Source organism: Balaenoptera borealis (genome assembly GCF_965194805.1).
Source record: "Balaenoptera borealis genome assembly, chromosome: 19".
Lineage (NCBI taxonomy): Eukaryota > Metazoa > Chordata > Mammalia > Artiodactyla > Balaenopteridae > Balaenoptera > Balaenoptera borealis.
In genome coordinates, this window is record NC_138878.1 from 56,832,932 (window position 1) to 56,843,584 (window position 10,653).

The 10,653-nt window shown below is 55.0% G+C and overlaps 1 protein-coding gene across 6 annotated transcripts in view; it reads right to left on the reverse strand.

Annotated features, from left to right (window-relative positions):
- Nucleotides 1-10,185, reverse strand: part of NUMBL (NUMB like endocytic adaptor protein) — a 24,636-nt gene extending 14,451 nt beyond the window's left edge. The window contains exons 1-6 of one of the 6 annotated variants that reach the window (XM_082367540.1): nt 10,027-10,185; nt 5,974-6,058; nt 3,693-3,835; nt 2,458-2,532; nt 2,294-2,368; nt 1,201-1,341 (exon numbers count right to left, since the gene is read on the reverse strand). In XM_082367540.1, the coding sequence (XP_082223666.1) occupies nt 1,201-1,341; nt 2,294-2,368; nt 2,458-2,532; nt 3,693-3,835; nt 5,974-6,058; nt 10,027-10,059 (552 nt within the window). In that variant the 5' untranslated portion in view covers nt 10,060-10,185. Of the gene's footprint in view, nt 1-1,200; nt 1,342-2,293; nt 2,369-2,457; nt 2,533-3,692; nt 3,836-5,973; nt 6,059-9,645; nt 9,924-10,026 lie in introns of those variants that run through there. The other 5 variants (XM_082367538.1, XM_082367539.1, XM_082367543.1 and 2 more) reach the window with 5 other exon arrangements.
- Nucleotides 10,186-10,653: the final 468 nt, after the last annotated feature.

Below are 10,653 nucleotides of genomic sequence, written 5' to 3' on the forward strand. Positions count from 1 at the left end.
AAACATACTATATGACCCAGCAATTCCACTCCTAGGTATATACCCAGAAGAATTAAAAACAAGTATTCAAACAAATACTTGCATATAAATGTCCAGAGAAGCACTATTCATAATAGCCAAAAGGTGGAAACAACCCAATGTCCATCAATGGATGAATAAATAAGCAAAATATGGTATATCCAAAATGTGGTATATCCATACGAATATTATTCAGCCATATAAAGGGAGTAAGTACTGATACAATGCTACGACATGGATGAACCTTGAAAACATTATGCTAAGTGAAAGAAGCTGGTCACACAAGGCCAATAGGTCACAAAAGGCCAATACACACCTCCCAAAAAGCAGAGGGTGTGCCCCTCTTCATGCTTCCCTCCTTTATGTAGTTGGGATGAAGATGTGAAGGCTGGAGCATGCTCGTTCATCTTGGATCATGGAGTGGAAGCCATACTCCAGCATAGCAACAAGATAAAAGGAGCCATGGCCCTTGAGTGGAGAGGAGTCACACCAACGCTGTGCTGCCTGCCTAGGGATGTCTTTCACATGAAACACAGATTTCTATTTCACCGAAATCACTGGTATCTGAGGGTTTTCTGTCACAAGCCTCAGAATCCTGTGAGAATGCTTCTCAGAAGACAGTCCATTTGTCTCTTTCATCAGATTCTCAGAGGGGATCTTGACGCCCCCCTCCCCCCCAAAATATAAAGAACCACAGGCAAAATGAATCAACTCTGAAGGAAGAGTGGGTACCCTGGGGGGTGTTGTTTCAGAAGGGCCCAAGGGGGCTGCTGGGGGCAGGAAACTACAGCTTGACTTGGGTGAGGTTTAAAAATAAGCAAAAATTCATGGAGCTGTGCCTGGGCCATCTGCGCATTTTACTGTATGTACATGCTCCTCAATGAGAAAAGTTAGAGAAACATGAAGAAGTATTGATAACAAGGAGGAGGATGAGAACTAATGTTTTCCTGAGTGCTTCCTATATGGCAGGCATTGTTCCAAATACTCTGTATCAACCCCCTCAAGTCTCACAATAATCCTCTAAGTTAGGGGCTGTGAATACACTCCCTTTTCCAGATGAGGTCACGGAGAGGAGAGGTAAGGTGAGTGACTCGCCTGATACCACACAGCGGGCTGGGGTTGGGCGTGGGACACCAGGGCATGGGAGACAGTCAGCTGGCTTTGGGCTTTGGTGATACTCACGGAGTCCTTGAGTGCCAGGAAACAGTGGCAGATCCAGCGGCGGGTGGTCCCATCACGGCAGATATAGGAGAAAGCCTTGTCCAGGTTGCGGTCAGGAGCACAGAAGGAGACCTTTTCGATGGTCTGGTCTACCAGCAGGTCCTGGGAGGCACCAGGGAGGCCAGGAAAGGCATGTGTACTGTCTTTCATGTATTCACTTAATATTCCCTTTGTGTCTGCTCTATATCCTGTCCTGAACCGGGTGGGGATCCTGCACTTGTTGAAACAGCTGTGGGCCCTGCTCACATGGGGCTCCCAGTTTAGTGCGGGAATCAGACTCATCACCAGATAGAGACAGGCCAGAGTCACAGTCACGCTGTAATGAGGGAGGCACAGGCAGAGGGCTCAGGGCTGGGATCGGGGAGGCTCAGGGGCTTTCGGGAGCAAGAAGAGGTGCCTGACCCAAGTTGGACGGGAGTCAGGCAAAGCTTGCTGGAGGGTGTCAATCCTGTTCAGTCATTAACCTAACTGTCTTCATGCGTTGGCTGTCTCCTTGGGCAGTGTCTGTGCTAGGGGCAGGGAATTCAATGGTGAGCAAACAGACACCCGGATCCCGGCCCCTGGTGCTCCCATCTGGCCAGGTAGACGGACAATAAGCACGTAACAGCTAACATTCATTGATCGGAACATTTCTGCTGTACCAGGCATAGTTTTAAACTATTTGCATATACTTTCTCATTTAATGGTTGGGTCCATTTTTATCCCCATTTTTGCAGATGAGGCAAGTGAGGCACGGAAGGGTTAAATCTCATACCCCTCATGCCCAGGGTCACCCAGCTGGTAAGTGGGTGAGCTGGGATCCGAGCTGAAGTGGCTGCTCTACGGTCCGTGCTCTCACCCACTATCCACGCCAGCTCACAAATAGCCACAGGACTCAATCCTGAATTACGACTGTGAGAGGTGCCAACATGTTATAGGAACACACGGCTGAGCCTAGAAGGTCCCTGAGGGAGGGACGTCCTAGAGGTGGGTGAGAAGGCGTCCCTGGCCCCATTCAAGCAGGGTGAGGAGAGGGGCCCGCTGGTGCCCACTCCCAGGCCCACGGGCCCCCTACCTTGGTCTTGTCATCCACCACCCGGAGCCCATCGGCTGACACCCACAGGACAGACTTCACAGACTTCCGGCCCATCTGGAGTGGAGGAGGAGGACAGAGGGTGTGGTCAGGGCTGGCTCTTCTGCTCTGACCTTGCCCCCTCCCTGCTCCAGCCTCTCACTCACCGCCTTCAACTTTTTCACAGCATCTTCACACACGTGCATCCCCCGGGACTCCTCCACCTCCACGTGGCCCAGGTACTTGGGGTGCGAAGGGGATGGGAGAACATGAAACAAGCACAGTAATCAATCATTCCTAGCGCTCACTGTGCCGCTGCGATGCATCACGCAATGTCCTAAGCACATCATATGAATGAACTCATTTACTCTTTACCTCAACTTTGCAAGGTGGGGACCTTTTTTTTTTTTGGCCGCGCCGCATGGCTTGTGGGATCTTAGTTCCCCGACCAGGGATGGAACCCATGCCCCCCTGCAGTGGAAGCACAAAGTCTTAACCACTGGACTGCCAGGGAAATCTGGGTACCCCATTCTTATCCCAGACATACAGGTGAGAAAACTGAAGCACATCATGGAGTAATGATTCCCACCCTGCCTCTATCCTTGGCCTTTAACACATCCCTGGTGTCCTTCTGAGTGCCAGCGTCTGCATCTGCGCCTGAGGACTGGCCCCAGGCAATGACTGATAGGAGCCGGGGTACACACGCCCCAGCTCCCTCACCCCGTGGGTAGGATGGCTCGATTTCCCACAGTTCCCTAGTGGCATCAAGCTCAGTTGCTCAGAGCTATAGTTTAGTAAGACACCCTTTACTGGCTGCCTTCCCTTCCTCACTCTCACCAGCATTTCCTGCACCTCCCACCAGCCCCTCCCTCGCAAGGTCGGCTTCTAGGGGAAGGAAAAACAAGGTGGGAGGGGGGGCGCTGTGACCATCGTCTGTTGTCACCCAACCAGGAAGGGAATGAGTGGAGAGTTGAACCTGAATCCTGCTGTCTCCCTTATAAATTTTCGTGTATGTTGTAAAGGGTCGTGGTGGTCTAAACCAGAACGCACTTAACAGTAGAGGGCTTTGCAAATGCTACAGAATTTTTGTAACCTTGCAGTGCCCCCCTGGAAACTGTGAGCTCCCACAGAATAGCGTGACTCCAGGCGGGATGCCCCCCCTCCCCCGCCCCAGGTAATATTTTCCTGGCACAAGAGAATGGGTCTTGGTTTCTAATCCCAACTTTCAGGGACTCGGGCCGTGGGGTCCTGCTTCTGCAGGATCCGCAGTTCTTTGGGGCTGTGAAGTCTCTTCGGTCTCAGCCACCTCACCGGGCGACGGACAACACACTGGACACGCACGCGCACAGCGAACAGCTCGCACACCGCCGCAGCCCCGCCCACACGAGCCCCGCCCACTCACCCTGACCGGGAAGCTGCACGTGCCCTTGCGCACCGCGTCCTCGTCCGCCTGCCACTGGTGCGGGCGCGATGCCTCAGGCACGTAGGCTGGTTTCCGCCGCCGCAGGCTCTGCCGTAGCTTGTTCATGGTGCCCGCCCCGTCTGCTGACAGAAGACAGGGGTGCGAGTCAAGGGTCAGAGGCATGGGGCTCAAAGTGGGGGGAAATAGGGCTCAGGGAGCAAGGGGTCAGGTAACGTGGCAGTAGGGCTACAGGGTTAGGGGGTCACTGGGTCAGAGGACATGACATCCAGGGAACACAGACTGGCAGCAGTTAGGGGATACTGGCAAAGGGGGCAACTGGAAGGCGGGGGAGTGGGAGAGTCGGCAGTGGGGATTCAGAAGATGTGGGGCTAAGAGGCAGGGAGGTCTGGGATGCGTGGGGGGGTGGTGGTCGTGAGTCACAGCTTTTAGGGGTCTGGAGATTCGGGATGCAACAGTCAAGAGGCATGATGATCCAAAGTAATGGGAAGTTAAGGCAGTGGAGGACATTGGGGTTAGAGGGCATAGCAGTCACGGGTCACGAGGTCAGGGGTTTTAGGGGTACAAGGTCAGGGGATGCGGTGGTCAGGGGGCACAGGAGTTGAGACTTGCATGGGTCCGATGCGGGGGACTCAGAAGGTCCAGGGATTGCGGTTCAGAGCCCAGGCCAGAGGGTGTTGGGGACAGGGGCGGGTCTCTGCAACTCTGAGATACAGCCCCTCTGACAAATGTGTCTGTTCTAAGGCAGAGGCCCCTGGGGAGGCGTGCACCTGTGATGTCATAGGTAGGGATGGAGGTGGTGGCCAGTCACTAAGACAGCCTTCGCTGACTGAGAAGCCATACTGAGTCCCAGGAGGAGTGTGAGGGGACACCTAGGACAGAGCACCAACAGATGAGACTCCGTCTGTGTGTGCAAGCAAGTGTGCAGCTGGTGTGTTCCTTTTTTTGTTTTTGGCCTCACTGCGTGGCTCGCAGGATCTTAGTTCCCTGACCAGGGATCGAACCCGTGCCCTGGGTAGTGAAAGCGCAGAGTCCCACCTGCTGGACCACCAGGGAATTCCCTGGTGTGTTCCTGAGTGTTGTGTGTGAGGGTGTCTAGTTCTGAGCATGCACCTATTGTCCGTGAGTGTGTATATAGCTGAAGGCTGTACGGAAGGACGCGGGTCTGAGAATGGTTGTTGATGAGAGTGGGTGTCTGTGAATGCTGTCTGTGAGGGGATGTCTGTGTCCAAGAGTGTGGCTGTCGTCTGTGAGTGTAGGTCCCTGAAGCTCGTGGCTGAAGAGTAGCTATGTGTGAGAGTGGTGGTGAGTGTGTGTCAGGGAATGTTGCCTGTGAGGATGGGTCTGTGTTTGAGCATGAAGCTGTTGTCTTTGAAAGGGTGTGTCCGTGACTGTTGTCTTTGAAGCTGTGTGTCTGTGTGAAGATGTGGCTATTGTCTTTGATGACCACTGCCCATGACAGTGTGTGTCTGTGAGAGTTACCCAAGATACCACATCTGTCCAAGAGTGCAGCTGTTGGTGGTGAGGCTGTGTGTCTGTGGCTGTTGTTTGTGAGGGTGTGTCTGGGTCAGATAAGGTGGGTGTTGTTGCAGAGAATGTGGGTCCATAAGCGTTGTCCTGGGGGTGTGTCTGTATGCAACCGTGCATCTGTGAGGGTGTGTGAGGACATGAGGCTGTCATCTTTGAGAGTGTGTTTGTGAGTGTTATTTGTGAGGGTGTGATGGTGTGAGAATGTGGCTGTTGTCTATGAGAGTGCTGAGTGTTATTTGTGAGACCGTGTGTGCAAAAGTGTAGCTGTTTGTGAAGGCAGGAGCACATGGGTGCTGTCTGTGAGGCTGTGTCTGCTTGTGAAAGTGTGGCTGTTGTCTGCAAAGTGTGGGTCTGTGTGTGTTGTTGGGGAGACTGTACAAGACTGCATCCCTTGAGAGTCCCTGAGTCTGTATCTGGTGAGTGTCTGTGCTCACCTGTGAGGGAGTCTGGCTGTTGTCTAGGAATGTGTCTGTATGTTTGTGTGACTGTGAACCTGTGGGTGTGGGGATGTTGGTGTGTGTCTGAGTGTCCAAGTGTGTGTGTGCGTGTGTGAGACCTAGTCTAGGTGGGTGTGTCTGTGAACGAGGTCACTGGGTGTGCTGGGAAGTCGTTTGGGGGTGTCCACTTGTGAGTGTGATTAAGCCTGTGTGACCGCAGGGACAGTTCCTTTGGCTATGCGAGGCAGACCCACCCCCTCACTCAGCCTTCGCCCTGTCCCCAGCTGGCCACTCACCTGGCTCCGTCCTGGAGGTTTCAGGGGGCCCCAGGGCCCCACAGGGGGCAGGGGGCAGATGCTGCTCTGGACTCCTGGGTCCGCCCTGCCCAGGGGAGGGAGGAAAAGTTGAGAAGCTGGCTTGGGATAGGGCACAGTCCCCCCTACCTCACCCCCTCTTTGGACATCAGCCAACCCCCCTTCATCTTAGAATCTCTGATGAGAGCCCTGGTTGTCATAGCAACTGTTACTAAGGCAGTCAGCCACCTGGTTGCAAGGGCCCAGGAACGAGTAGGTGTGTTTCGGGAGCATCTGTTGGGGATGTCCTGGCCTCAGGAGGCTGTCTGTACCCAAGGGGATGGTGTGAAGGGGGGTGGCCTGCCCTCTAGACACATGTCCAGGGCTGCACACACACATACAGTCACATGTGTACATGCAACTCCAGTCCCCAGTTGTCCCTAGAACCTGGTCACAGCTCTGCACAATTAGTTACAGAGACAACCACAGCGACACACACCAGATCACACAGAAACACGTCAACAGTCACAGTCACTGTAAATACCTGGCCACATATCCAAGTTCACAGACACACAGTCTCTGCTACAGACCATTTGTCCACAGGTATGTAGAGTCCCGGGCTGCCCAGGCACTGCCACAAACGTCTGGTCATATCAGTAACTGATATTTTGCACTTCTCTTTTCTCTGCCATATACAAAGAGCTGGGTCCGGGCACACCCACTGGGGCAGCCCATGGCCAACAGTTGTTTCCTCGGGCACCCAACCAAGATACTCACATTACAGACCCACCCGTGTAGAATCACACCCTGCGGGAGGTCACCTATTAGCTCTGAGGCACACACACTTGTCACATACAGCTCCCCTGCTGCCTGTTGACATCTGGTCAGGGATGCATGCAGACATACTGACACACATTTGGTCACACCCAGTCACACCCAGCCACAGCCACATGTGTTTAATCATCGACCGGCACACAGCTGCACAAGGACACTCAACCCCAACTGTGTCAGTCACACCAACACACCTTTTTGGTCACACACTGTCACACAGCCATACATCCCAGTCGTAGAGGCACACACTTGGTCATGGTATCAGCCACACGTATATGGATGTTTCTCCATACCCAAGCACACACACAGACCCCGATGGCCACGGCCCGTGCATTAGAGAGAAATGGGCACACAAACTCAGGACATGCATACAGCCATCCAGAGACAGTTCTCCCCAGGGACGGCCACACTCAGACACAGCCAGACAGTCAGTGGCTCAGAGTCACAGCCATACGCATTTCAGAAACGGTCATGTATGCAAAGTCCCACAGCATGAGTGTCCACGTTACCCAGCCATATATCACGGTCATGGTACCTATTTCACAGTCACCCACCATCCCACCCCCAGCTGTGCCATGTCAGACCATCACAGAGAAACACGCAGTCTCTCTTCCTGCAAACACGTAAGTCACACCGACACGTATGGGGCCACATACAATCACAGCCCCCGTGTCGAGAGACACACAATATCTCACACACAGAGACATCAGCACACAGTTTCCATTTCACACACACAAGCACACAGTCAGGTATGTGCTTAGAAACACAGTGACCCAGACAGAGCATTTATAGCTGCGTTTACACAGAAGACACAGTTCCGGATAGTCATGTGTGGAGCCAGGAGACAGTCACTCTGTCACCAAATCACACAGATTCAAACATAAGCCGCCCAGCACGCATACAGGGACACCCACCCACCCACCCCAAACAGCCACACGGCTACAGACACACACTCTTACAGACCATGACACAGACACAAGTATATAGAGTCACCCAGGGTCACAGATATGCAGGTCACACAAATACAGAAGCCACAGTCACATACACATCCCCCCCCTACACACACAATCACTGGTGCCACCACACACAGACACACCTATAGCTTGAGTCACATGCAGTGAAATAACCCACTATTAATAGTCTGTCAGGGTTTCAGACTCCAAGTCAAATACATAACCCAAATCACAGGTACACAACTATAAATGTACAGAATCACTCAGTATCAACACACAGACCTAGATGTAGTCATTTATACAATCCCGGCCACACACATAGATGTGGCTTTGAACACACAACCGTAAACATACAAGTCACAGTGCCAGCACACAACCTGTCACATAAGCACAATGTGACTTCAAATACAATGGCAGTCATACACCTAAAGTTGCAGGCACAGTTGTGTGTCATACAAACACATGTGTGACACACATATAAAATCAGTTAGAGACACAGTCACAAACATTCGAAGTCATTAGGACAGTCGCACATGGACACAGAGTCATAGACACAACTCCACTTATAGTCACAACTCCACCCACATCTTCAGTCAGCCACACACATGCCCAACCCCCTACTCAATAGATACTCTGTCACATACCCAGTTAGAGTTACCTTGTAACTTGTGACATGGGGTCACAAAAGACATAATCAAAGACACAACCACATAGTCACAACCATGCACACACTCAAACACAGACAGACTGAAAAGTACAGGGTTCTGCACAGTGAGCGAGCAGCTGTCATATACACATACACAGCCACACAAATGCTGGGGTCACATACAGAGACACAATCACAGACGCTATCGGACACAACCACAAGCACGAAACACACGATTCCTCAGAGTCACCAGCTGCAGCTCACACACATACACACACAGGCAGCCACAGTCACAAAAACACAGGGTCACACTCTTAGCCACCTCCCCATCGCTTGCTTCCCCGCTTCCCCCCAGGTACCACACACAAAGCCATCATCACCGCAGACGCTGCAGACAGACAGGGCTGCACCAGGTCCCTGGGGAGCCGCCCCCTGGCCCAGCCTGAATCCTGGAGCCTGGGGGGCCAGAACCGGAGTGGGAGGCGGTGCATTGTCTGTGGGTGGGGCCCCTCCCAGACAGCTGGGCAGCCCCAGGGACAAAGAGGGTGGCCCAGGAGACCTGTGCCCTGGGACCCTTGACCAAGCCTTTTTGTGTGTGGGGTTGCCTGAAATTCCCTTTATTTTATTCAGGCTTTGGGGGGATAGAGTCCCAAGCACAGAGACCTTGTTTTGAGAAGGGTCTGTTCCTGGGACACCGCCCAAGCATGGGGGGATGCTGTGCCCCGACGCCTCTGAGGCCTGGGGACGGACTGTGCCAGGAATCCCCCCGGGCCTTGGCTTGGTGGGGAAGCTGTGCCCAGGGACCCCATTCTCAAGACCTTGCCTAGAGGGTTGCTGTGCTCAGAGAGCCCCTCAGGCCGGGAGGGGTAAGGATTGCGTCTGGTCTGGAATCCCCTCTTAGAGGCCTTGACTTGATAAGGAGGTTGCGTCCCAGACCCCATCCCCAAAATCTTGCCTAGGGAGTTGTACCTAGAATCTGTCCCCCTGTCCTTGATTTTTTTGAGGGGGAGGTCTGTGTCTGGAATCCGTATCTCCAGAGCCTTGGCAAGACAAGGCCTGTGCCCGAGACCCCTGTCTCCCAAGATCTGGCTTGGTGGGAAGCCGATTCCTGGACCCCCACCCAGGACCACCCTCCCCAGCCTTGGCACCCTTTCTCCATCCGGGCGCCGCGGCCGCCTCCCACCCTCCGCCACATCAGCAGCGGCGCCGCCCCCCACCCGAGCCCCCTTCTCCCGCCCTTCTCACGCTGGCCGCCGCGCTGCGGGACATCCAGGGCTCCGGCGCCCCCGCCTCCCGCGGCCCCGGCTGGGCCCGGATCCCCGAGTGCTGCTGCTGCTGTGGCGGCGGCGGCAGCTCGGTCTGACGCGGGCCAGGGCCGGGGGCCGGGGGATGGTGCGGGATGCAAGCTCGCTAGCCTGCTCCGCTCCCGGGAGGATTCCGTTCCAGGGGCGGGGGAGCGCCCCTCCCGCTTCGGCTCCCCGCCCCAGCCCCGCCGCCTGCTGGATATGCAAAGAGACCCCGCCCCTTGACCAGCAGGCCACGCCTATACGCAACCACGACTCCGCCTCCTCCCATGTGGCCACCGCCCCGCCACGCCCACTGGCCAGTCCTGGGCTGAGCACACACGTGAATCTCGCTGACACGTTCTCCTAGGTCCATCCAGGCTTGGGCTCCCTTCCCCTCCGTGACCCCTGACCTCAGATCCCCTTAAGTTCCGCGTCCGAAAGATTTGCTTCGGGAGGCGCCTCGCGGTCCCTCATCCCCAAATCTTCCAGCTCACCCCACGGTTCTCCCAGCCCAGCGGGGGCGGGCAGAAGCGGTGACGAGGCACTTTTGCCAGGAAAGGAGGGGGAATGAACAGACCCCGGCGTCCTGGTGCGCGATCGGTTCAGCTTTGGGGGCGGGGGCGCCAGGCTGGGACCGGGGAGCGGTTCTGGCCGCCCAAGTGCCCCCGCACCCGCCCAATCCTGTGGGTTTGGCAAAGCAGCTGGCAGGGGCATTAAGGCCCATTAGCAAAAGCGAGGTTGCTGGGAGCCGAGTGGAGGGAGCCAGGAGGCTGGGAGGTGGTGTGTGTGTTGTGGCAGAGCTGGGGGTGGGGGTGGGGGTGGGGGTGAGGGTGAGGCCTTCTCAGCTGCCACAGCCTTCGGAGCAGGTGGTCAGCACGTGCGGAAGGGGCAGGGTGGGGGGTAGGGAAAGGGGAGAAGGAGGGTCCCCGCAACAGATGGCCCAGGCAGGACTGGGGCTTTCAGACAA